This window comes from Tupaia chinensis, unplaced genomic scaffold, assembly GCF_000334495.1.
Source record: "Tupaia chinensis unplaced genomic scaffold, TupChi_1.0 Scaffold138464_1, whole genome shotgun sequence".
Taxonomy (NCBI): Eukaryota; Metazoa; Chordata; class Mammalia; order Scandentia; family Tupaiidae; genus Tupaia; species Tupaia belangeri.
Genome location: NW_006198360.1, coordinates 362616 through 390398, shown reverse-complemented (window position 1 = coordinate 390398; position 27783 = coordinate 362616). Strand labels below are relative to the sequence as shown.

Sequence of the window (27783 nt, the reverse complement as noted above, 5' to 3'; positions counted from 1 at the left end):
CAAGAAATGGTACAGACAGGAAATGAGACCAGGTCAGGAAGCGGTACAGACAAGAAATGAGGTCAGCACAGATTTCCAGACAGGAAATGAGACCAGATCAGGAAGTGGTACAGACAGGTAACAAGGTCAGGACACAGTGTTCAAGCAGAAACGAGGTTAGGACACAGAGTGGTCCAGATAAGAAATGAGGTCAGAAGACACCACCCAGTCATAATAATCAGCAAGAAGAACAGATTTATCAAAACTTAAGATTAGTGTGACACTGGGACAGGCTATTAGAAGAGGCCGCAGGAGGTCTGAAGAGCTGGGCTAGGGGCCAAGAGGCACAGCTCTCCTCACTCAGATATGTGGGCCCCCTCAGGAGAGTACACACAGCACATAAAGTATCTGTGCCAAATAAACATCTAAGTAGGATACTGAGTCTTCACTGTTTTGAGATTTCTGAAATGAGGTAGCATCACTGCAGGACTGCTTGAGGGACAGAGATACAACTAACTAGAAACTGCAGTGAGGGGGTGGTGGTCTGCCCAAGATCCACAGGAAGGAGAGCAGAGCTGCATTCCCCTGCCCTCATCCATCAGCACCAGTACCTTGGGATGCAGGCTGGGCCAAAACGCCAAACAGGTGCATCTAGCCAGGCTACAGCCCTTCCTGTACATGGTAGACCTTCTAGATAGTTCAGAATCAGTATCTGGGATGACCAAGACACCTCAGAGAAGCAACTTCGCCCTAGATCCACTACATCATCCTTACAAACTCATATGGAGCATCTGGACAAATGGATAATGACTAAGAACCACACGGTACAGTTCAAGACAGCTGAACACCTGCGAAGATGTTCAAATACACCACACTAACTGAGAACTGCAATGCTCACCTTCCTCATCCACGTGCCCATGGAGCCAAGAGTCCTGGTTCAGCCTCAGCCACTGCAGTCACTTGCTGTAAGGGCAAGGCCACAGCCAGGCCAATATAACTATCCATGGTCTGGGCAAAAATCACCAGAGCAAACCTACTCAAGCAAACCCCAGCATGCTGAAGAGGATGCCCACACAGGAAGGTATTGTTCCCAGACTTTTTCTCCTATGAGATGAGTATCTAGAACACAGGATGTTCTCTAGCATCAGGGAGCCCTCTGTGGATGGCACTCTGCTCTGAGATGCACACAGACCACTAGAACAGAACCACACCCGGCCATGTGTCACCATAGACTCCTTGAAGCAAGTCTCAGAACAGCTCAGTACATCCCCTCCTGTATGTGCACCTAGCAGGTACCTGAACAAAGGGCTCATGCAAGGTACACATGAAGGATGGGGACACTTGCTCAAGCATCACTGGGTCCTTAAGTGAGCTAGACAATGTGGCTTCAACTCTCGGTCTTCTGCAGAGGGCAGCAGGAAAGGACACAACAGCTGGTATGCAGTACCCACAGGAAGCAACAGCCAGTTCTCGTGTCTTCATCCTTCTAAAGGATCCATTTTCTCCTCTGCTGTGCATCACTAACTGAGAAGACCACCGTGTGTGGGCCTCTTTTACTAAAACCACACATGCTGGGAACATGTCCTCTGGAACCAAGGCAAGGTACCCGACAGAGGCCAGCAGCACCCTGGGACATGACCCATGTGCAGGGAAGGTCTGGGAGAATGTGTGTTTGTATGTCCTATGCCTTCTGTTTCTTTGCCTTTTTTTTTTTCCTGAGAGATTTTTGCTATAGGGTGGAGAGAGAGAGTGAGAAATCACTCCCCCAAGGGAGCATGGCCACACCGCAATCCCTTCTCCTCCATTCTCCTCTCAGGATTTTGGGCACGTGCACATCTGCTTGGCATGAGATTCAAACCACTGGATCCAGGACTCGAACTGCATTCGACCACATGGGAGTCCAGTGCCTTAACCAATATGCTGCCTGCTGGCCCTAGCCTTTTGTTTCTTCATGGTACCTGTTTAGGACAGATCTGTACTTACATGCTCCTCTTGCCCCACAGAAGCCCCAGTTGGGCCCTTCTCTGGGTTGTTAGCAAAGAAGTATGTTAAACTTTGGCCAGCAGGTTGTGTGGTGGTTAAAGGCACTAGATTCCCACATGGCCAACCAGAGTTCGAGTCCCAGACCTAGCAGCTTGCTTTCTCCCTTTCTTTTCTATCTCTCGTCAAATTAAAAAACAGTAATAAATAGATATAAATAAATCATTATTTTTAAAAAGGAAGAAGAATGTCAAACAAAATACAAGGTGCTGGGCCAGCAGGTGACGTAGTAGTTAAGGTGCTAAGCACTCACTCCCACATGGCCAACTGTGGACCTAGTGGCTTGCTTTCTCATTTTCTTTTTCTCTGCGTGTCTTTCTCTGATCAATTAAAATAAATGAATAAATAAATAAAATTAAATAATTATTTATAAATTTTTAAAAATAAAATAAAATAAAAGGTGCTTTCAGGAGACCCTCTTTAAGAATGATCTGAGACACCTCAAGACTGTGGAGCCTGCTCGCTTCTCGTGACATCCACTTTTGATCACTGTGAGTCAGTGTTGGAGATAGTGGCTGCAGCCCACGTTGGGGTGGTCTACATTCAGATCTGGTGAGGCTCTGCATGGAACACTGTATCCATAGGGTAGCTAAAGCCAATTTAATTAAAGCACATTATGAAATACTTATTCCAATTTAACAATCCTCACTCTCTTCTTGTAACATTCAATATTTCCAATCTCCTATGGATATGCTGGAACCACTAGAAGGCTCTTCCAGAAAAGCTGAGTATCAGCCTGGCACTGGCCCTGAGGGAAGAGCCAACACCCTGAGCTGGGAAACAACTGTGGGGGTGCCACGTCCTTTGGAGGCCCAAGGACTTTCCTCTGGAAAGGTCTGAGAGCAAGGTGGCTGTGTTAGGTTGCTGTTCATTTCTCTAGCCCCATCTTCTCTTTCTTTAGGCACTACTCACTGAGCCACTTGTTTTTTGGGTGGTATTACTGTACAGTCAGCTGCTCAAACAGACTAAAGCTCTTGGCAAGGAGAAGATCACATGCCATGCAAGGACCCTGGAGGTACAGTCAGACGGGGCTGAGGGCTCAGGCTGCTCTCCAGCAGCTGGCTGCAGCCCAGCAACAGGACCGACCTTCAGCATATGGAGCAGCCTCCCTATTGCCACTGCCACGGCCTGGGGTACCTGCTCAGGAGCCTGGCCATTATTACAGGGCCCAAGGATTATCAATCAGGGCAAGGTCTTGTCTTAGGACAAACTCCCACTCAAAACTTCCTCTTATTTCTTTTTTTTCTTAGTTTACCAGAGGGCACATGTACTGGTGGGGGGGAGTGGGGGGGGAGAAAGTACACTCAATGGAGTGTGGTCACACTACAATCTCTCTTCCATTGCTTCACCCTGTCGGAATTTCGGGCATGCACGTACACATGCCTGGCATGTTTCTCAAGCTGCCAGGGCCGGGACTCAAACTGTGCAGTCACTCATGTGGATCTGGCTCCCTTAACAACTAGGCCTGGAGCTGGCTTCTCTCATCTTTCTAAAGGAGCTAAAAATAAATCAACCCAGGGAGCCAGCAGGTGGTGTGGCGCCTAGGGTACTAGATTCCCACACAGTCGATCCTAGTTCAAGTCTCAGACCTGGTGGCTTGAAAGTCACCCCAGACACATCTGTATATGCCCAAAATCCCAAGAGAAGAATGGAAGAGAAGGGACTATAGTTTAGTCATCCCTCTAGAGGGTAATTTCTCACTATCTCCCTCTGTCCCTCTCCAACATGCACCCATATCCTATAGCAAAAGCCTTAAATACATACACACACAAAACACACACACACACACACACACTTTCTTTTCCATACAGGACTTATAAAAAACTAAAGTAGGATAAGGTTTGTTTTTAAAATGGCAGGGAAGGGGGGAGAGGCAGTTTAATCCTCAGCATCTGAAGTGTCCATGCCCAGCCTGGCCTCCTTCCCCTCCCCTGAGCCCACTCACCCAGACAGGGCCACGCAGACCTAGGGGGAGATGCTGAGGAGACTTCCCACTGCGGGTATGCAAAGCATGGGCAAGGCATGAGTCTCCACATGTCACACAGGTCTGGGCCATAGTCACTACCAGGAAAAGTGAAGTGTCACTGGAATACAACAGAAGGGGGGCTCCAGGGACAAGGCTAGATAAACCACACTCAGATTCAAAGAACAGGGGGTTGCACAGGGAAAGGAGGAAGCTAAGCAGCTGCTGTAAGTGGTCAAAGAAACACAGAGAAATGGCCAATACCCACGTGCAGAAAAACACTTCACTAGGCTGGCCCTGTGGTCTGGTGGTTAAGGGAGCTGGATCCCCACATAGATAACTATGCGGTTCAAATCTCAACCTTGGCAGTTTGAAGTATACGCCAGACAGGCATGTGTGCATGCATGCCCCAAATCCCAACAAGTAGGAGAAATGAAGATGGGAGTATGGCGTGACTACACCCCATCGGGAGCGCTTTCTTTCCCTCCGCACACACACATGCCCTCTGGCAAATATAAATAAATGAATGTTAAATATACTTCCACTCATGTCCCCAAAAATGTCACTTTGTACAAACACATTTTTGTGACAAAGACTTGTGAATGTGTCAGGTAAATGGGCTTCACCAGTAACACTGTGACAGGTCCCCTCCACCCCAGCATCACCACCTCTGCTGAGGGGAGGACAGCACCCACATGTGGAGTAAATCTCAAAGAGCCTGAACCCTGGAATTCACGTCAGAGGAGATGAGCCACAGTGCTGCCATGAAACACCAGGGCACCTGGGCGTCTTTGGGGACAGCTTTGCTTGCAGCCAACAGCAGGGACCAAGACCCACAGACAGCCAGAATGGACTGGTCATCAAAAAGTGACAATAACTGGGGAACCAGCAGTTAGCGTAATGGCTATGTTGCTGGACTCCCACGTAGTAGACCACGGTTCGCGACCGGACCCAGTGGCTTAAAACTCACGCCGGGCGTGTGTGTATGCATGCCCAAGATCCCGAGAGGAGAATGGAGGAGAAGGGATTGCGGCGTGACCATCCCCCCTGGGGGGTGATTTCTCGCTTTCTGTCTCTAATGTCTCTCTGTCTGTCTGGCGAGTGCACGCGCCCTATAGCGAAAATCTCTCCAAGGAAAAAAAAAGTGACAATAACTGTACAGGGCTCCACTGCAGGAGGGAAGAGAGCAGCAGCAGAAGCAGCAATGGCTGAGGAGCACAGGCAGCACCTCAGCACTCACTGTCACTAAATCAGGCCAAAATTGTGAGGGGACCCTGAACCCGCTAGGGGAAAAGTTCACAGAAACAGAGAGTTTGCACGGTCTAAAGTCTCCCAGAGATTATTTATTAATTACTGAGGGAAAGGCTCTTCTAGCAGGGAAGAGAGTGGCTGCCAGGCTCCTGCCCAACACGTTTCCCGTCCAGTCTCCCAGCACACCTGGGTTGAAGGACAAAGGGCAGCTAAAGGGCTGACTTCCTAGGAGAGACGTTGGTGGAGCCGCAGAACAGGTCCTGGGCAGAAATCAACCGTGGTTAAAAGTTTGTGGCATAAGGCAGCAGAAACAGGATCATGGGCTGCGGGCCAGGCCACAGGTAAATCCACACACCACGGGCTCCCTTGTTTTTAGGAAACTCACACTGGAGAGCTCAGGAGGAGGACTCCACTGCCTGAAACAGGCTCTCAAATGATCAGTGAAAACTAAAGAACAACTACACAGAGAGAGCCCAGGTGGCAAAACATCAGTGAGGGCAGAACTTGGTAAAAAGGAACTCATTGCCTCTTTCTTGCAACTTAACTCTCTAGGTTTGAAGATTTTTCTTTTTTCTTTTTTTTCCCTTCTTTTCTCTTGTTTTCTTTTTTTGGAGAGGTTTTTGCTATACGGCACATGCACTCGCTAGACAGACAGAGACAGAGTGACAGAAAGCGAGAAATCACCCCCCAGGGGGGATGGCCACATTGCAATCCCTTCTCCTCCATTCTCCTCTCAGGATCTTGGGCACGCATGCACGCACACGCGCCTGGCATGAGTTTAAAGCCACCGGGTCCAGGACGCGAACCGCAGTCAACTACGTGGGAGTCCAGCGACACAACCATTTCGCTAACTGCTGGTCCCAAGATTTCTCAAAACAAGTTCATATCATGGGGACAAACAGGTGGCGTGGTGGTTGAAGTGCTAGACATACCCACATGGCCAATCATGGTTCGAGTCCCAGACCTGGTGGCTTACTTTCTCACTTTCCCTATCTCTCTGTGTCTCTCGCTGGTCAAATTTAAATAAGTAAACAAATGAATAAATAAAATCAAATCATTCTTAAAAAAAAAAAAAAAAGAAATAAAAAGTTTGCATCCAAGGGGAGGCAGTAGGCTTACTATAGGCCCATTTCTGCTCCTCTATCAGCAGAGGAAGACAGCATACCTGGGGCACTCTGTGCATGACACTCAGCAAGAATGGATGGATGTCAGGCTCCGAGGATGGCCCAGACCCATGGCCGAGCCTTGGATTGTATGGAAAATTAATGTCCTTTGTATATAGGCCACGTTTAGTGGTTTCTCTAGAACAGGCAGCTGAAGTATCCAACTGACACAGCAGCATGAGGCCCACCTATGTAAAAGTTCACACTACACAGGCCCCTGACCACAAAAACAGACCTCAAACTCCAGCTCCATGATCTAGCACAAGCCAACATGTCAGTGGTCCTGGATGACAGATGACAAGAGGTCGGTGAGCTCCTAGGAAGACCAAGACTCATAAGTCCACCAAGAAGTCACTGCCATAAGCTTCCAAACGACCTGCTCTTTCAAGCTTTCAGAGCTAGCAGCAGCATTAGGAACCAAGCTCCTTCCAAGCAGGTTCTCCACATGCCGCCTCGTCATTTTCTGAAACACTCACCCTGGAGTCAGTGTCACCTCACTCACAAAGCAATGTGACATTAATCAGCCTGTGCAAAACGCTGGCCAATGTCGGGGCAACCGAACCTACTGCCTGAAGAATTATCAGAGCTCATCAGCCTTGGGGCCAGCAGGTAGCATGGTGGTTAAGGGGTGCTGGACTCCCACATGGCCAACCGCAGTTTGAGTCCCAGATCTGGCATCTTGCTTTCTCACTTTCCCTCCCTTCCTCTTTCTCTCTCTCTTACTGTGTCCCCCTCTGGTCAAATTAAAATTAATTAATTAATTAAATTAAAAGTTCAATAAAACAATTCTTTTTTTAAAAAAAAGCCATGAGCCTTGTTCTGAAACAGGGCCTTGGACATCATCCAACAGTCAAATTTAGAGGGAAGTGGTTCCCTTTGCCGGGTACTACCTGGTAGAAGAGTTGTGTGTGGCCAAAACTGCCCACACACGCCCAGTCTGCATGCCAAACCCCAGATGAACATCCTCCACCCGTGCCCCTGGAGCTGTAGGACGGCAATGGCACCAACATCGCAACAGAGAAGGCCAAGTAACTGCCGCGACAAGGCCCATCATCGAGGCCTGTCATCTAAGACACTGCTGGTAAAAGCCAGCCTCTGCCCCAGTCAGACCAGCTACACAGGCCCAAGTCCACTGACAGGCTCACAGTTCATTCCACTGCTTCACGTTTTCTTCTAGCACCTGCTGGAGTCCCTCTCCTGACCAGCTGGCGGTGGGCAGGACCACTGTGCCAGCTTCAGAGTGCCAGCTCACCACCAGCATTCGCATGAGGCTTGGTTCCTGAGCTGGTTCGTTAGGCCCGATGACCCCTTCTGAAAAGGAAAGAGGCTGTAACAGCTAAAAGCTCAAAGCAGGGACCAGCAGTTGACGTAATGGCTATGTCGCTGGACTCTCTTGTAGTTGACACTGGTTCGAGTCCCAGACCTGGTGGCTTAAACTCACACCGGGTGCATGTTCATGCGTGCCCAAGATCCCGAGAGGAGAAGGGAGGAAAAGGGATTGTGGTATGGCCTTGCTTGCTTTCTGTCTCTCTCTTTCTGGGGAGCTCATGCGCTCTATAGCAAAAACCTCCCCCCCCCAAAAAAAAAAAAACCACCTGCAAAGCACTGTGCTAGGCCTTCACAGTTAATGAGGGGATGTGTACCCTCATAACCCCTTAGTATATGGGGAAATCGAGGTCCAGAGACATGCTATAACCCAAGACCAGGGTACAGAACCAGCCAAGCCAGGACTCAGGCCTATGCGTCTGGGTGAGTCCATGCCTTTCACCATTAAGCAATCCTGTCTTTAAGCTCCTAAAAACTTTCACTTGACTAGAAACACTAAAAAATTTTATTGACCACTATTTGCAAACAGAAGATAAGGGAAAGGAAAAGAGTAGATTAAAAATCAAATCTGGGACAGGGACCAGCAATTAGCGTAATGGCTATGTCACTGGGCTCCCACGTAGTCGACCGCGGTTGGCATCCGGAGCCAGTGGCTTAAAACTCACACCGGGCGCGTGTGCGTGTGTGCCCAAGATCCTGAGAGGAGAAAGGAGAAGGGATTGTGGCGTGGCCATCCCCCTGGTGGGTGATTTCTTGCTTTCTGTCGCTCTGTCTCTGTCTGTCTGGCGAGTGCATGTGCCCTATAGCAAAAACCTCTTAATAAAAAATAAAAAATAAAATCTGGGGCCAGCCCTACAGTGGTTAAGGGAACCAGATCCCGTAACATGACCAACCGAAGCTCAAATATCGGCCCAGAGGCTTAGAAACACAGCAGACACGTTGCGTGTGTGCCCAAAATCTGGATGAGACAGAGGTATGGGAAAGGGATTCTGGCATGTTGGTGCAACCACACCCCACTGGCAGGTTCATCCTTCCCTCTCTGGTGAGCACACCGTACTTTCTGGCAATAAAAAAAAAAAAAAAATTCCAGTTACAGAGATGATTTTCTCTTTGCTCTGGGCAAAGTAAAACCACAGCAGGTAAAGCAAGTGCGTGGCCTGAGAGCTTGTCCAACTCTTTCTTTATACCCAAAGACAAAGAGTCACCCTCCCCTCCTCAGGTCAAAGGCTGCCTTGCCTAGGTTCTGGCAGCCAGCCCTTCCTTTTGAATCTAACCAGCATCACCCCCACTGAGGGCCAGGGACCCCAGCAGTATTTGCAAAACAAAAGCAACCCTCCTTTCAAGAGCCACCCCATGGTGACTGCCCTCATGTCCCAGCCCCCCTCATTAATATTCAACAGTTAAGACAAAGCTGGACAAAAGAGCAGAGCAGTCACCTAGCCTGGAAACCGCCTGGGGTCCCAGCCTGTTCTTGATGCGGAGGCCAAGAAGGGGCATTTGGAAATGGCCGCCAGCCGGGCTGAGTCATCAGTTTAGTCAGGGCAATCCTGAGGAAGAGGTCCTGGAGAGCAGCAAGGACACGGTCTATCCTGGTGAAAAGACCGTCCTAGCCAAGAGGGCCCAGTGGCTGCCCCCAGAACTTTCAGAGCTCATCACTTGCAGAGGCAACTGGCCAGGTCCTGAGACTCTAGAGAAGGTACACAGACTGCTCCCTGCAAGGTCCCTAAAAGCACACCCCTTGAGCCTCAGGGCCACAGTCACACTCTTGCCCACCTCTTGCAAGGTGCTAGCCCCAGCAGCAGATGCAATTCGGTTGGGCCACCTGCTGGAAACCAACTACATTGGTTCTTGGTTCACTCAGGACTGAGTACAGCCCTACCTAGAAGCTCTTGCAAGAGTAGCAAGTGGGCTGTGTCTGAGGAGGATTCCAGAAACAGCAACCAGAAGTGAGAGAGGGGACACCGACATCAGAGTGGCCAGTGGTGAGGGTCAGGGCCTAGCCAGCTCTTTTCTTAAAGTCATATTGGACTTAGGCTATGGCCAGCAGTATGCTCCAAGAGGACACCTCTAAGAGTCCAGACACCGAGAACAGGCCCAGGCTCTTTTTCTCTCAAAGTGAAGTCAGTGGGTTGTCCCTCCCCAAGAAGCCAGGGGGAGGGGGCCACACCCCCACTCCAGAGGGACATTTCTACGGGCTGCCAGGAGAATACCTTCCTCTGGGTCCACCATACCACCCACATTTGGGGATGAGGTTAGTAAGGAAGGAATCCCGTAGGCCTTTGTGCGGTGAGAAATACCACTTTTGGCAAGCCCATCATTGCCCTTAAAGAACTTTCTCTAAATCTGGCAAGACACAGACTTGAGAGCAAGAAGGAAGGGGCAAGCCAAGCTTACTGGGCCACTCCTCAGAGCCAAAGCCCTCCTGCTGGCCTCTCCGTTCCCAGCCATTTGTCCAGGCCATGCCCTCTCCAGTTACACACACACATATATATGCACGTACATGCTCATGTACACATGTATACATGTGGTCAGGGCAGCCTTAGGCTAAGTGGGTGAGGTGGGGTCTCCAGCTCACCAGACTGTCTCCGTGGCTGTTGCAGGCCAGGCATGCAGTAGGTGCTCCATTACAGAACAGCATCCACTTTCAGACCTACCTGCTGCCACAAGTCAAAGATATGCTCCCACTTTGAGACTTGCCACCGCAATGACACACAATAGCCCCTCGTCCCTGTAGGCCGCCATCACCTCTGCATCGGGCAGCAGCCCTTCCTGTGAACACTACCAGCCCTGGGCAAAGAGTAGGGGGATAGGACAGAAAACTTGCAGCTACAGGCAGTCCAGCACCGAGGCACATAAGGTCCCTTTTCATAAAGATGAATCCAGCACCGAGACGTTCCTGCCTCCTGTACCACAAAGGGAACAGAGACTGGAGGGCAGCCCTCTAGCAATAGGAGGGTGATTAAACCATGGCGCAGGCAGTGGACCAAAGAGGAGGCAGTCATTTACAATAGTGCAAAGGGACTAATATCCAGAATGAAGAACTACAACTGAATAAAGGGGGAAAACAACAATCTGATTTAAAATGGGCAAAGGACTTAAATAGTTATTTTTCTAAAGAAGATCTACAGATGGCCAATCATCACATGAAAAAATGCTCAACATCACTAATCATGAGGGAAATGCAAATCAAAACCACCATGAGATGCCACTTCATACCCATTAGGATGGTTACTATTTTAAAAAATTGTTGGTGAGGATGTGGAAAAAACACATCTTGTGCACTGTTTGTGGGAATGGACAATGTGCAGCCACTATGGGACAGTATGATTTTTCCTTACAAAATTAAAATTATCATATGGGGTCCAACGGGTGGTGTAGTGGTTGGGGCACTGGACTCCCACATGGGCGGTTCGAGTCCTGGACTCGGCAGCTTAAAACTCATGCCAGGCGCATGTGCATGCATGACCGAAATCCCAAGAGGAGAATGAAGAAGGGATTGTGGCATGGCTATCCCCCAGAGGGGAGATTTCTCACTTTCGCTCTTTGTCTCTCTGGCAAGCGCATGTGCCTTATAATAATAAATCTCAAATAAAAAATTATCATATGATCTGGCAATTCCACTGCTGGGTCCATACCCAAAAGAATTAAAAGCAGGGATACAAACAGGTGTTTGTACGTCCAAGGTCGCCAGAGCTTATTCACAACAGCCACAAGGTAGAGCAACCCAAGTACCCATCAGCCAATGAATGGATAAACAAAACATGCTCTATTCATTTCATGGAATTTTTATTCAGCCTTAAAAGGGAAGAGAGTTCTGACACATGCTACAATATGGACGTAACTTGACAACTTTATGCTAAATAAAATAAGCTAGTCATAGGAAGACAAATACAGTATGATTCCACTTAGAGGAGGTCTCTAGAGTAAACAGATCATAGAAACAAAGTAGAATTGTGGTTGCCGGGGGCTGGGGGAAAGAATTGAGGGTTTGTGTTTACTAGATATAGAATCTCAATTTGAGCAGATCAAAAAGTTTTAGAGATAGATGGTATGACAGCTGCACGGCAATGTTAATATACTTAGTATTACTCAATGATACACTGAACCATGGCTAAAACCTAGCTGTGCTGACGTGATGCACAGGCAGTTCAAGCCAGCACTGAGGACGTTCCATCATGGCACCCCACATATATCACAAACACACACGTGCACAGACATGAGAATACAAGCACATACGCACTAACACGAACACGCACATATGCATGCGCACACAGTATTATGTACACATGCATTGGTGTAATCCCACGACACGTGCACACAGGCAGAGCCATAAGAGACCTGTCAACTACATGCAGTGGTGTCCCTGGACTCCTAAAAGCAGCAGCCGGAAGAGCTGGGTCTGTGACAGCTGGGAACTGAACTGAACGTGAACTGGTTTGACAATTCTCATTCACTTTGCTAGGTATGCTAATGGCATTGTGGTTATGATTTTTACAACTCCATATTTATTAGACATAGATGCTGAAACACTTAGAAATGAAATAATACCTTTTTAAAAAATTGCTTCAAAAATTAGTCGCTTCACATTAAAAAAAAGGAAGTTAGAGAAAATGAGATTAGCATGATGCTGATAACTACTGATTTGGGTGCATGGGTACATTAAACTACTCTTTCTATTTCAAAGTAAGGTTAAAATTTTCACACAGGAATTAGCAGATGGCATAATGGTCACGTCACTGGACTCCCACATGGCTGTCCACGGTTCGCATCCTGGACCTGGAGGCTTGAAACTCTTATCAGGGTCAAGTACATGTGTGCCCAAAATCTGAAGAGGAAAATGAGGAACCAGGGATTGCAATGTGGGGTGATTTCTCACTTTCTTTTCCTCTGTCTCTGGTGAGCATGCGCACCCTATAGCAAAAATCTCTGTAGAAAAATTTTTTCACATAAAACTGCATTTTAGGGACCAGATGGTATAATGGTTACGTCACTGGATTCCCATGTAGTTGACTGCAGTTGGGGTCCCAGACCTGCAACTTAAAACTCATGCTGGGCCTGTGTGTATGTGTGTGCACGTGTGTGTGCCCAAGATCCCTATAAGAGAATGGAAGAGAAGGGACTGTGACATGGCCATCCCTGCAAGGGTGATTTCTTGCTTTCTTTCTTTCTCTCTGGCAAACGCACGTGCTCTACAGCAAAAATCTCTCAAAAAGAACCTGCATTATTATCTAAGTCCACAGAAATGTTTAAACCCCAGACTGATGATGACAGTTAAGACCAGCCCTCCCCACCAGTCCCTGTTGCAGAATGGAAGGGGCCCCTGGACCTACTGCCCCTGAAGATTGGCTTGCTGGCTCTGCCTCTCAGGACCCATGGCTTCCTGTCTGGTGCTCCTATGGCCCTCACAGCTACATAGAAAATAGCAGAGGCTAGGTGTGCAGGGCAACCACGGGACTTCTGCACACCCCTCACCTGCGCACCCCACTTGTGATGCACTGGCAGTTAGCTACCTATGCAACACTGACCCCAGGGCACCTGAGGCATTACAGGTCTGGACCCAGCAATGAAGACCAATAGCCAAGAAGCTCCACCTGTCCTCGGTCACACTTCAAGCACTGAAGCACAAGGGAGGAGGAAAGAGGCCACTCCCCAGAGGCAAGAAGGGACCTGCGGGCAACAGTCTGAGAGGCACCAACTCTAACCTGGGCTTTAAACATTTTCAGTAAAATGGCTGTGGCTTATTCCTGCCTCTTACCTGTCACATGAAAAACAGGGTGCTGTACTACTTCCCATGACCCACGACAAGTAAGTCTTGTGGTAAGGAGCTGCACAGGGCCCAGGTGCCCTCGAAAGACACTTACAAGAATTCCTTGTAGAGGCCTACAAGAGCCTCATGTGCACGCAAAGAAAAATGCACAGACATATGCATGTAGGAATGGGCATAATTCCTCTCCTGGGTTTACAACTACGATTCTGTTAAGAGAAAGGATTCCATTTCTGACCATCTCAAGTTTTCTCTTACTACTATAGTTACTGTGGGCTAGAGAGAGCCTTACAGCTTAAAGTCCACTGATTTCTTCTGAGGGACATCAAAGGCCCCTAGAATCCCAGCCCAGTGAGCACGGTCCTGCCAGTCTTGTCCCTGCAGCTGCACTCTCAAGTTCATCACTTACTGTTGCTGGCTTCTAGAAATGCAAGTATCCCAGGCATGTCCTATCTCTAGCTGGCCAGACTGACCATCCACTCCCTGGACCCAAGACCCTTCTAGGTGTCCATTCCCCCAACCTCTCTGGGGTTCTCAGCTTGTGCTGTTTGCCCCCATGGCCAAGGTCCCAGAAGGCTGGAACAGCAGAGCAGGACAGACCCCCAGGGCCAGTGGCACACGTTATGGGGCCATCCTGATGGGTGTGGGGGTCACCCTTTTGAGTGCTGGCCCACATCCTCAACCTCAGGGACCACATCTCATAGAGAAAACTAGGACCAGAAGCCTCACAGATGCTCCCGAGACAAAACAGGTTCAGTCAATTATTGAGAATCAGTTCAATCACCAAAGAAATCACAATCCAAATAAAAATGTTTAAATAAGAAGTTAGGGCTGGGGCCAGCAAGTGGCAAGGTGGTTAAAGGCACTGAATTCGCACATGGCTGACTGTGACTGAATTCTAGGACCTGGTGGCTGGCTTTCTCACTTTCCCTCTCTCCCTCTCTCTCTCTGTCTCTATCTGGTCAAATTGGAAAAATGAAGATAAATAAAACAATTCTAAAAAAAAAAAAAGGAAAGAAAAAGAAATTAGGGTCATGAGCCAGAAGGTAAGAGGCAGTGGTTAGAACCCTCAATGCTCATATGGCTGACTACCGTTTGAATCCCAGACCTGGCAGCTTGCTTTCTCACTTTCTCTCTGTCTCTCTCTAGTGAGTGCATGTGCCCTATAGAAATTGTAAAAACAATAAATTAATTAAATTAATAATTCTAAAAAAAAAAAAGAAAGAAAGAAAAGAAAAAAAAATTAGGGCCAGACCATAGCATAGTGTTAAGGGAGCCAGATCCCATATAACCAAGCCCATGTGGCCAACCATGGTTCCAATGCTGGCCCCAGCAGCTTGAAAAACATGCCAGATAGGGGCTGGCAGGTGGCATGGTGGTTAAAGGTGCTAGATTCCCACATAGCCAACCGTGGTTCTAGTTCCGGCCCTGGCAGCTTGCTGTCTCCCTTTCCCTTTCTCTCTGGTCAAATTAAAATAAATAAATAAATAATAGAATTAAATAATTAAATTTTTAAGAAAAAAGAAAAACATGCCAGATGCATGTATGTACATAGCCAAAATCTTGACAGGAAGGAGAAATAGTGGAAAAAGGGTTGTAGTGTGACCATGTCCCACTGGGGGTTCCTGTAGTCATAAGCAAATTCTCTCTCTCTCTCTCCCCCTGCCCCCCTTAGCACATACGTCCTCTGGCAATTAAAAAAAACTGGGGGCCAACAGATGGCATAGCAGTTTGTATGCTGGACTCCCACATGGCCGACCACGGTTTCAGTACCGGACCCAGTGCTTGAAAATCTAGCCAGGCACGTGCGCATACATGCCCAAAATCCCAGGAGGAGAATGGAGAAGGGATTGCAGTGTGGTCATCCCCCTAGGAGGTGATTTCTTGCTCTCTGTCTCTCTGTTTCTCTCTGTGTCTCTGGTGAGTACAAGCGCCCTACAGCAAAAATCTCTCTCAAAAAAATAAAAATAAAAATAATAAATGAAATTTAAAAACATTAAAAAATTAAAAACCTTTCTACACTAGAGGTCTCAATCTCAACTACATAATTAAATGGAGGGGACAATAAAAAACTATAGAATGCCACCCCCCCCCCATCTCAGAGACAACTTTAATAGTAGCAATAGGCAGGGGTCAGCAGTCAGCAGATGGCATGGTGGTTAAGGTGCTAGACTTGCACATGGCCAACCATGGTTTGAGTCCCAGACTTGGTGACTTGCTTTCTCTCTTTCTCTCTCTCTCTCCCTCTCTCTCTCTCTCTCTCTCTCGTCAAATTAAAAAATATAAGATGAAGAAATTAAGTAACTCTTAAAAAAAAAAAAAAAAAAGCAGCAACAGGCAAAGTAACACAAATTCTAAACCCATCTGCAAAAGTGGTTTGTACCAACCAGCCATACACTGGCATGTCAGGGTGGGCAGGGCCAGGCCCTGCGCTTGGAAAAGGTGTCTAGTGAGCAGAGGGCCAGACATAGGAAACCACTTTCTGGTCCTATAGAACCAGGAAGTGGGTGTTTTCCCATGATTGGGAAAGGAACTCTGAAATTAAGGATTCTCGCCTCCAATAAACTGAACTGTGAACCCAAGGCAGTGAAAACAAACATCCAAGAACTGCCAACGGCAAGCATCAGGGCTACCACCACCCCATGCCCACAGGAGTCCCCAGGTCTGGGTTCTGTGATCACTGGTCCGCTGGGGGCCCAATCCTGTTTGACTTCATTCCAGGTCTCAGCATACACTTTGGGGAACACAGCCCTACCATCAGCTGCCTGGACCCAGGATGGAAAAATGTTCTCCCCGTTTTCCACCCCAGAAGCCCAAGACAACTGTCCAAGGCAGCTCCCCTCCACCAGCCCCCAGTAGAAAAAACAAGGGGCACAGCTTCCTCACTGAGCTGCACTGAGGCAACCCACGGGGTTTACCTTGTTTTCACAGTTTAAAGAGCTTTATAAATTGAGACAAAATTCACTAGGGTCAGGCAAGCTGGGCGACACTTATTGCATACAAGGATGTTAAAAAAAAAAATCACAGTTTTGATAGTTCTGCAAAAAAAAACTTAGCAAATTTACAACAAAACTGTCAAGTAATTAAGGCAAGGCACTTCACACATGAACTTAAACTGCTAATTAAAATCCCCTCGCTTAATTGACTACATTTGCATATCATTCAACTTGGGAGTATAATTTTTTTAATGGTTTGGGCAACACTGTTCTAAGGCCAGAAAGTGGGAGGCAGAAGGTGAGGCAGAGTAAAGACACAGCCAACAGCACCCAGGGCCCCAGGTGGCAGCCCAAGGTACCCAGGTGTGGGTTCCGCCCTCCAGCCAGGTCTATGCAAATGTCCAGGGAAGACATAGCCAAGATTTCAGACACATTACACCTGCCATGAAGGTCCCAGGCATCTTCCACCCAAGACCCTCACCCAGGAGGGGCACAGCTTCAGAGGTGCAGAGGAGGGAAAGATGGCAGTACCTCCTGCAGCCTCAGAACTCCTGAGCTTCGCCAGCACAGAGACCCCAGTGCAGCTCGCTCCACTGAGAGTACAGGTTATGGATACATCACTCTTTCAGTTACTGCTGGTCCAGGAGACATGTGACAGCAGCATGGGGAAATGAGCAACCCTCAACACATTCAGGCATATGCACTGTCCACAGTTAGCTGCAGTGTGGCCCAGCTGTCCCTGCCCTGCCAGGTCAAGTCCAGAGTCCATGCTAACATTCTACAACCTGAGCTCTTGCCACTTCTGAAGGCTGGGAGTTCCACTCTAGGGTGTCAGGGTTGAACAGAGTGGGGAAGGGCGAGCAGTCCGTGCCCTGGGGCCCCATCCAGCACTGGGAGCACAGGAGATAGGCAGGCATGAAGACCATCAAGGCAGCCCCAGCCTGTGCACCAAAGAGGTCCATGCAAGGCCACTACCTTCCAGGGCAGCAGAGGAACTCAAGTTCCCACAGCCTGGCCATCGGGGAAACCATGATCAGAGGGGCCAGGTAATTGGTACAGCAGCAACAACTGGACACACATAGAAAGCTCCTGGTTCTCATTCCAGAACATCCTTCTAGATGCCAGGTACACATGCTTGTGACCCAGGATGGCCAAGGCTGGGAGCAGAGCATGGCATGAGAACCCTCCTGGGTGGGGGTGCTCCACCTCTGTCTCTCTCACATGGAAGAACTAAATTCATAAACTTTAAAGAAATAAGATTCTTTTAAAAGAGAAAGGCCAGGGCCAGGTGACGGTATGGTGGTTAAGGTGGCTGGATCTAGCACGGCCGACTACAAGGTTTGAAGTCCAGCTTGAAAAACACAAGGTTTGTGTGCACGCATTCCCAAAATCCTGAAAGGAGAGATGGAGGGGGAGGGACTGCAGAGTGACTATCCCCCACAGGAGGTGCTTTCTCTCCTTCCCACCCCCCCCCACGTCAAGCACATATACACCTGCTAGCAAATTACAAAAAAAGAAGGGCCAGAGAGCTAAGGGCCGGCTGTGCACTGCTGACCAGCAACAGTGGCCCATCTGCTGCATGCTGAGGGACCTCAGGCCACAGAAGCCACAAGAACTGCAGGCCAAGAAAAGGGGGGACTGGCACAGTGAAACCCAATACCAGTACACACAAGGGCAATGGAGTGGTGCCCCCCAAAACACATGAAGATCAGTTTCTCAATACCATTCCAACTCCTTAAATAATCCATCAATGATAGGATCAGAAAGACCACCTTTCACCCAACAGAAGGTACCAGCCTCCAAGGACCCACATGGATGAGGCTCTTGCACATTCCGCAGGATGGAACTTGGCGCCCAGCCAGTACTGCCTCCACCCTGAAGAGGGGTTCCCCCCCCCAACATCGCACAAAGGACCAACTGGCCTTATTTCTAAAATAAGAAACTGAGAACTTCTCTGTTTATAGGCAAAGATGCGCATTCCATAGTAGAAACAAAGACGTTTCCATGTTACTGTCAGCGCAGAGACTTCATTCTGCAAGCAACTGTCCATGTGACTAACCTTTTCTCAACAGCTGGACCAACAGTTCCCAGCATGCAGCACCCCCAGCACAGTGCCAGGGGTGGGGTGGAGGAGGACTGCAAGGGTGGTGGCCACTTCTCATTCTACTCATTTACAGATTCTCCTTCCAGACAAAAGAAAATATACTGAATAATTGGCAATAATACCTGAGTTTGTTAGCAATAGTTTCCTCTTAAGCACAGAGGTGAACGGTGAACGGATATTCAGGGGGACTTGTGGGTAAACAGAGTGAAGTTGACCCCAAACTGCCAGGCTGTGGAGAACCACAGCAGCATGAGGAGACTGGCAGAGAGTAGACAGACAACCAGTAAAAAGGTGCCAGTGGCGCTGGACAGCTGTTGGGTGCTCCCCCCTCCACTCCACCGCCCCCGCCGGCTTTCTTTCTTTTTTTTTTTAAATTTAACTTTATTTTCTTTATTTATTTTAATTGGACCTGAGAGTGACAGAGTGAAAGAGAGAGTGAGAAAGCCAGCTGCCAGGAGTCGGCAGGTTGGTGTGGTGGTTAAGGGCGCTGGACTCCCACAGGGCCGACTGTGGTTTGAGTCCCAGACCTGGTGTGGCTTGCTTGCTCACTAGCACTCGCGCTCTCTCTCTCTCTCTCTGTCCCTCTCTGATCAAATTAAATAAAGAAAGAAAGTTAAACGAAAAAAATTCTTTAAAAAAAAAAAAAAAGAAAGAAAGCTGCTAGATCCAGGACTCAAACCATGGTCAGCCGTGTGAGAGTCCAACACCCTTAACTACACTACACCACCTGCCAGCCCCAACCCCCGCCTGCTTTCTAACATGCCTCCTTGTAAGGTGGTTCTGGCCCTTGGTGCCCCTACCACTGAGACACAGCTGAGGTGTCACTGTACAGCTCGAGTTGAGTCAGGAAGGGGAAAGGCCAACCCAGGCCTCAGACATCCACTTTGCCTGCCCTGGGTTTCCCCGGCAACACCCTTGCTTCCACCAGGCGCTGGCATAAAGCCACAGTTTCACTGGCCCTCAGGACAGTGACTGATCTTCTGATTAGGGCAATAAGCCAGCTTCCCCCACCACAGGCCATCAGCCCAGGCCACCATGTTTCTCTGAACAAGAAACACCAGGGGATCGGCGAGAAGCCTATTTCTAACAAGAGCAGTTTCTTTCAAAGTAACCAGACAGTGTTCCAGCAGAAGCCACAGTCAGAGCAAAGCCATCACCATGAGGCTGATCCAGGCAGGGCTGAGAGCTGGGAAGAACATTAGTGCTCAGTTACAAGCCAAGGGTAACATTCCAGTGCTTTCCGAGCACTCCGAAGTGGAACCAGAGTGGAAGCGTACCCAAGTCAGATCCGAGTGAACCAGTCTCTTAAAAATACAAAGTGGGGCAAGAGAAGAATGACACTGAGAAGGATCCCAACTCCATCCTTTCTTCCAGCCACTTAGGAAAGCTGCCAATAAGCCTGACGATCAGCGAGTGTTTACCAAGGCTCTGGAGCTGAGACCAAGATCACCTGCCCAGTGCGGCACCAGGGCAACCAAGGCAACGGCAGCCCACCCAGACACATCTGCACCTCCCGACCTATTCTCTGTAGCTTAAAAATCAGGACATCATAGCATCCTTCGACTCTTTACAACTCAAAAAAGTAAAACCAAAGAAGACACAACCAAAAACAAAAGACACAAAGACCAAAAAAAGAATTTCACTTGATTCTCAGGATCCTGCCAAGAACCCTCCTGAGGCTCACTCTACTTGAGTGCAGCTGAACAAAAAACCCAAAAGATTACGCCAAAGACGGAGGCCTTGGGCCAGTAGGTAGCATGGTGGTTAAGGTGACTGGATCCCACATGGCCGACAGTGCAGTTCCAGTCCCAGACCCAATGGCTTGAAAAACACATGGGACAAGCACGTGTGTGGGAGGGTGTCCAAAATACTGAGAGGAGCCTTTCCAATCTGGCATCTACAGTGGGACCATCACCAAGATGCAAATTTTCATAAAACGGTTACGAAAAAGACCATCTCCCTTGAGACTGAACCATCAGATACAATAGAAAATGTAAAAGCCGGGTCCAGCAGGTGGCATGGTGGTTAAAGGCACTGGACTCCCACATGGCCAACTGTGGTTCAAGTCCCAGATCTGGAGGCTTACGTGTGCGCTCGCTTGGATCCTTACGTCGGCGCTCCCTCTCTCACTCGCGCTCTCTCTCTCTCTCTCTTCTCTCTCTCTGTCTCTGGTCAAAATTGAAAAATAATAATAATTATTCTTAAAAAAAAAAAAAAACAACTCAATAAAACGTAAAAGCAAAAATCCAGGATAAGGAAGGAATTCCTCCTGATCAGCAAAGACTGATTTTTGCTGGCGAGCAGCTGGAAGATGGGCGTATTTTGTCTGACTACAACATCCAAAGGGAGTCCACACTTCATGGAGGTGCTAAGAAATCTCACACCACTCCCAAGAAGAATACGCATAAGAGAAAGAAGGTTAAGCTGGCTGTCCTGAAAAACTGCAAGGTGGATGAAAACGGCAAAATTATTCGCCTTCGTCAGGAGTGCCCTTCAGATAAATGTGTGCCGGAGTTTTAAGGCCGGCCATCTTGACAGTCGTTACTGTGGCAAATGTCTGACTTACTGCTTCAACAAACCAGAAGGCAAGGAATTGAGTTCATAAAAGAAATGAACTAAAAAAAATTTTTTTTAATTAAAAAAAAAAAAAAATCCCGAGGGGAGAATGGAGGAAAAGGGATTGCAGTGTAGCCACCCCGTAGGGAGTGCCTTCTCACTTTCCCTCTCTGTCCCTCTCTTAATCTGTTTCCCTCCAGCGAGCACACTTGTACCACAGCAAATTAAAAAAAAAAAAAAAGAAAAGAAAAGAAAGAAAGAAAAGGAAAAGGAAAAAGAATGAGGATCTCACAAAGGCCAAAGCAGTACATAGGATACATGCTGCAAGCCGCAGACATCGGGTGCCCACCGGCAGTGTGGGATGTTCGTCCACTCAGGCCCTTCCTCCAGATTTCACTAGGTCCCTCACAGTCTCATTTAAAGCTCACTCCAAGTCTGGGTTTTTCATTTTACTACATATGTAAGTGGGGGGTGAGTTCTGAAGCTGGAAGATGCCTAAACCATGTCCCTAACACCCACAAGGGCAGTCCAGCAAGACAGCCTGGAAAAATTAAGGACCGCAAAACCTATGCGCAGAAGCTAGAAAGCAGGGCTCTTCTGAAACCATATCTTGTACTCATACAAAAGGAGGACTAAGCTATCATTTAATATTCACCACAACTCGCTGCCCCCTATATGCTAGGTGTTTTCCAAAGGGCGACCCGAGTTTACCTCAACAGACAGCAAAGTGACTAGCACAGCATCTAGTCTGCAGACAAAGCACAGAGCCTCTGAGAGGTCAGGTGGGAAGGTGGCAGGCAGACCTCAGCCGAGGTTGTGCAGGTCAGAAGGTGGTCTGACATTCCCAGGGACAACACTCCCCAGATTGCCCATCAGGAGGCAGGTGTGAAAAGCCACGATGTCTCCTGGTGGCTTCTCAACTCCATGTCCTCCTTTCCCATGCCCAGGGACCAACAGTCAAGACAGGAATGGCCTGGGGAGAATAAGACCATTTCCTTCTTTTTCATTTCTCCCAGATCTTAAGGAAATAATTCAGCCTCTGTATTTTGACTCAAAACAAAGAAACTTTTTAAAAACATTTCAGTTGAAACTTGCATAATTCTTCCAGTGGAGAAATCCTCCCTAAACTTTCGCAATCCTTAGAAAGAGACACATTATTGCCACAGAGGGCCCGGCTGCCCGGCTGCGGACACCTCCTGCCAGACGTGCTGGCCACGGGGCCCCGGAACCTCCGCCTCCTCCCCCAGGCCTGGGCAGGCAGCAGGGCCCAGACCTGGGCCGGGGTGGCTCCCCACGCCTGGCTCCGGGCGGGGCAGGTTCACACTTCACCCAGACTTCCTCCCGCTCGATATCCTGTCTGCCCTTCCTCGACGTTTCAGACAGACATTACACAAGCCACTGCTGCGGGAGGTTGAGAAACAAGACGCCGCTTACCCTCCACGGCCCCACACTGGCCTAGGGCTCCAGGGTGCAGCAGAGGACAGGGCTGAGGTCTACTCAGTGTTCCTGTTGCCCTCAGAAGGCAAGGGATCCAGCCCCGCTCCCAGAGGGAGTCTGCAAACTAGAAGGACTGTGTCAATGGATCGGGCAGAGAGAACAGCCGACACGAGGCTCTGCTCCCTGCAGGGAAGGACCAAGGGCATCTTGAGGTGTGGACAGGGCCAGGGTGCAGGCAGAAATGAGAACTCACGTTTCAGCCACCACTCCTCTATTTGAGAAGATCCTATCAGCCTTTACTGCAGAGCCCTCGCCCTATGACCAGGGTGAGACCTGCAGACCCATCCTTGGCTGGGGGCCAGTACTCATCCAGAAGCCTGGCCTCAGGGTACTAGACATGGCAACTGCTTTTTCAGTCCAGTTCCAGATGAGCTTGGCATCATCGCTGACCCTCATGAAAACCTAGAGCAAACCGCAGCTGTAGTGAAGACGCCAGTGCACAAAGGGACAGTTGACCCTCAGAAACACTGCCCAGACCTGAGGGCGGCAGGGTGAACGAAGTCCCTGAACACTGAGGAGGGCATCTGGGAGGACACAGGTCAATTCTAGCAATTCCTGATGCTGTTCCTTCCTTGTGGCAATTTCAGCTCAAAAAGCAGAACGTGGCTGACTCAGAGAGGGTTCTTAAGTCCAGCAACCCCCTTTCTGGCCTCTCTATGTAAAAGCTACAGTCATTCATCAAAACACACCTCAGGACTGGACGCTCACTGAGGCTGACCACCAGGCTATGTAGTTCACCCGAAGGAAATGCTGCCTCTGACCCGCGGAAATGACGAAGCAACGCGGGTGAGAAAGTACAAATGCCAGGAATTTAGGCAACCCCATCACTGCTGTGCCCTCTCCACACAGAGCTTTCTCCACACCAAGGAGTCACCAGCCCACAGCTCCATAAAATACACTCCGAACCACACAAAGAACAATTCCCCGTAAAAGATCTACAAACTCGAGGGTCTGAAAGACAAAGGGAGATCCGATCATATAAATCCCAAATCTTCCAGTCAAAGGAACATTCAAACCACAAGCAGGTCTAGTCACGTTAGTGCAGGCTAGCAGACACTGCCACTCAGCTGGCTGAGGCCACATGGAGGCTCAGGTTCGATTCCTGGCCCTCTCAAAAAGCCAAGTATGGTGGTTAAACGCCTGCATTACCAACCATATGGGAGGCTGAGGCAGAAGATGACAGCACAGTGAGACCCTCTAGAAAAAAATGTATATAAAAATCCACAGCAACAGTTGAAAGGAGCCTGTTTTTCAGCTCAAGGGAGGCACTACACCATCTTGTTGTCCACCAGAAAGGGAAGCACTTGGTAACCCAGTGAGACATCCTGTGGGATAAGGAGCCATGTTCCAGGAAGCAGGCCAAGTGGAGCTCAAATTGCCACCCCCCAGTCTCCCTCTGACAGCAATCTATGCCAGTAAAAAGAATTCGTCCAATTTAGTCTGATAGCTATTTAAAAAAAGGAAAAAACAAGGGAGGACAGAGTCAGACAGGCCAAAGAAAAGGGGAGTGGGAGTAGGGAGGCTCAGAGGGCCCTGTCTCTCTGCCACTTTTTCACAGCAGCACGCAGTTTTGTTCCCCACCTATGCCCTGCCTGTGACACTCAACACACTAATAAAAACATTAGTCCCCAGTCTGCCCATTAGGAATCAAAGGCCCAGAGACATTAAGCAACTTTCTAAAGGTCACACAGCCAGTGAGCGACAGAAGGGGGATGAGACCAACCCCATAATATTGTACAGCCAGCTGGCTCACTGTAGGACACCCACCAAGGAGAGAAGCTACAGGGGTCCCTAAAAGTTGACTCACCAATCACCCAGGCAGCCCACAGGGCTCTGAGCTGTACCAGCAGGAAGCTCAGTCTGACAGCCACTGGGCAGCCATGAATGTGGCACTCCCATGACATTAGTGGGGGTGAGGGGGACATCTCTGAAGACCACCTTCAATCTTTCATGTTGTCACAGTACCACTGACATGCAAGGGCCTCAGGCATAGATACCTGCACTCAGGGTGTCTAGGGCTCAAAGTTGGAACCACATCCCTGCTCAGTTCCATACTGGGGCAACCACGGGAACCACCACCCCACTGCAGCCAAGCCTCAGGAAGCAGGGCAAGCAAAGGTAATCAGGGCCCCAGGGACTCTGAGAACATCACTGACCTCTCCCCACCACAAGTGGCAGAGAAACACTGACTCAGTCTTGCTCAACAGCTGCCCTACCGCCACCACCACTCCTCCAAGCAAACCCCAGAAAAGCATTTCAGCAGAGCCTATAGGCCTTCTGGGAGTAGTGTCCCCTACAAAGAGCATTCCAGTGCATTCTTTGTTCCTTGTGCTCTCATCCTGGGTGGATCAAAAATATTAAAATAAGCTACAGAGGAAGTGAAGAAATCAAAACATATCCCCTGAGTAAGCTGTCAAGAGGCAAGTGGGAGAACCCAATGGAGTCTGGTAACAGCACTCGGGGGTTGGGTCCTTCCAGATCATACGTGGACAACGACTCCCTCCTCAAGTGGTGCACCTCCCCACCCGCCTGCAAGTACACAAACAAGCACACAGTTATCCTAGGGAGACCTGAAGGGAACCACCCAGCACACAACTCTCAACAGCATGGTCCCAGTCCCAGAGCTAAGAGAGTACACAGGGAACCAGAGCAGAACCCGGGCCACAGCACCACAGAGACCTGCAGCAGTGGCAAGGCCGGCAGGAAGAGCACCCCACAAGGAAAGTGCGTGGGAGTTGGCAACTGTGCAGGAGCCAGGCTGAAGCCACCACTGCAGGAGCAGGGCCAGGGCCAGGGCTTCTACTCAAGTCTGGAAACTCCATCTCTCACACCGAGTATGTCTTCATTCTTACTCGGGAAATCTTTCTGATCAGTAAATGAGGTTTCACAGCAGTGCTGGTGAGGTCTAGAAAGGGAAAAGTAGCTCCAAGCCATCTGTGGGAATGGCCAGAGCAAAGCCTGTGCCAGCCTCACCTCTGTGACCACAGCACAGGGCCCCATCCTGCCCTCTCCATGAGCACGTCCAGAACCACAGGATTGGCCATAGGGGAGGAGGCGGCTGGATGGCCTGGGCCCCATCCCCCAGCAGCTGTGACAGAGAGGTCCTGCTGGCCATTCTGTCTAGTCCCAGAAAAGGGCAGGAAGACAGAAAGACCACGTACACACATGACCCAGAGTTGGACAAAAACAAACACAGACACACCCTGCTCAGACAAGCCCCGGCTCTGGAGATGAGTGACATGAATGTTTCTCTGCAGCTTGCACTTGGCCACGGTCAGCCAGCTCCAGTCTGCCCAAACCCACCACAATTCTCTGCATGCATGGAGTTTTCAAGCCACCTAGCAGGCAAGAATATGGATACCCCAAGTGGAATGGCCCTCAGTTTACAGGGAGCACCCAGATGCCAGCCAACAGCCAACTCCCCATCTGAAATGAAGGGACACAGCCTGCTGGGATCTGTCTGCAGCCTCCCCCACCCCACAAGACGGCCGACAGCTGCCCTGGGGCACTGGCCTAGCAGGGGCAGAGCCACGCTGAACGCACAGGCGCACACATGCACACACAGTCTCAGCAGCCCCCTCCTAGCAGAGGCGACAGTCCCTCGCCTCCACAGCCCCTCCTCCCCCAGGCTCTGACACTCCGCTGGAGGGGCGCCCAGAGAAAACCGGGCTGGAGCATCTATTCACAGATTTAGAAAAAAAGTTTGATGCAATAGCTGAATTAATTAGGCCTCCCAAGAATAGCTGAGCCAATGCAGCATTCTGTGTGTGCAATTTAATAAGCCTGGATATTTAAAAGAAAAGTTACAAACACTGGAGGGAGGGGTCCAACAGAAAGTTCCTGAGGCTGTCCCAGTAAATGTTTCAGCATCTAGTGGCTCTGGAGCGGACCAGGCCAGATTCCACAGACCCCGTGAATGGCGAACACAGCCTCAAAACCCTCCACACCGCATCCTTTTGTGTTTCACAGAAGAACAGAAGGAAATGGGCAAGTCCAAAACAAATCACAGGCCCTCAGTAACTCCAACACTCGGGTCCTCATGATGCCCACTGACCAGGCCCTGTGCTGGGCGCCAAGTGGCCCTCATCCCCACACAAGGAACTCAGACTCGCTCTCTGGAAGGCCCAGGGACACCAACAAACACAGGACTGGAGTCCCCAAGTCTCGGCCCCCTGCCACTGCAGCCCGGACACCTGGCTTCATTTTGGTGTCAGTGTCCCCAGACCCCAAGGCAGAAAACAGGAGCACTAGTAACAATGGTAGGCGCCACCTTGCCAAAGCCGTCTGCTGCAGGCCAAGGGCAGGCACTCCTCTGTCTGCTAGTCTGGAAACCCTCTGGAGTGAGGACAGCAACCTTCACCCCAACACTGTCTGGACTTCTCATCAGAGGCACCAGAGACCTGGGCCTCACTCAGGCTTTGGTCCTAGGTCCCATGATACCTAGTTTCCTGGAGCTCAGGGCAGGCATCTTTCTAGAGCGTCTGCAAGGTCTCTGCCTTCCCGGCCTAATTGGCCAATGACTATACGCTCCCATGTGGGCCTCTGGAGGGCTTTTCCATTCACCAGACCTGGCCCCCAACTCCGCCTCTGACTTAGGCTTCTCCTGGGGGTCAGGCAGGAGGGGCCTTCCTCCCTGGGCCGTTCAGCCTGGTGGAAGTGAACGCTGACACTGCCTGAATTTCCTTAGAACACAAAACCCCGAAGCAGTGGGGAAGGCAGAACACAGGTCACAGACTCCAAAGACCCAGGAGGGCCCCTGGGGACACTCACCCGGGGCACCCGCCGCTTGTACTTGTTGCCGTAGTCGAACTTTTCCTTCACGTCGTCCAGGCAGCGGCCCAGACGAGCCTGCTCCTCCTTGCCCGTGTAGTCCTGGCTCAGCAGGATGTAGGCCCGCCAGTTGGCAGAGTCGAAGCCCCAGTGGCAGGTCCGGTTCTCCAGGGCCTTGTGCGAGTGCACCACAAACTTGTGCGGTGGATACATGAGGCGGCAGTCGAGGCACTGGATGCAGGCGGCACTCGGGCTGCTGTAGAGCTCGGGCACCAGCAGCCCCTTGCACTTGCCGAAGCACTCGTGGTACACGCGGACGCTGCGCTCGCTGAGCTCCAGGCCCAGCGCCAGGCTGGCGGCCAGCTCCTTCTTGCAGGGCGGCGGGTAGGCGCCGCCGTAGAGCAGAGCGGTGCACAGGCGGTCGGCGTCCGGCT

General features: G+C 49.8%; 1 protein-coding gene across 1 annotated transcript in view; it reads right to left on the bottom strand.

Annotated features, from left to right (window-relative positions):
• SKI (SKI proto-oncogene) overlaps window positions 1–27783 on the bottom strand; it is a gene marked incomplete at its 5' end in the record, with an annotated part of 94672 nt that overhangs the window by 65541 nt on the left and 1348 nt on the right. Inside the window, 1 exon segment of the mRNA XM_006161366.2 lies at window positions 27350–27523. Coding sequence (XP_006161428.2) covers window positions 27350–27523 — 174 coding nt within the window.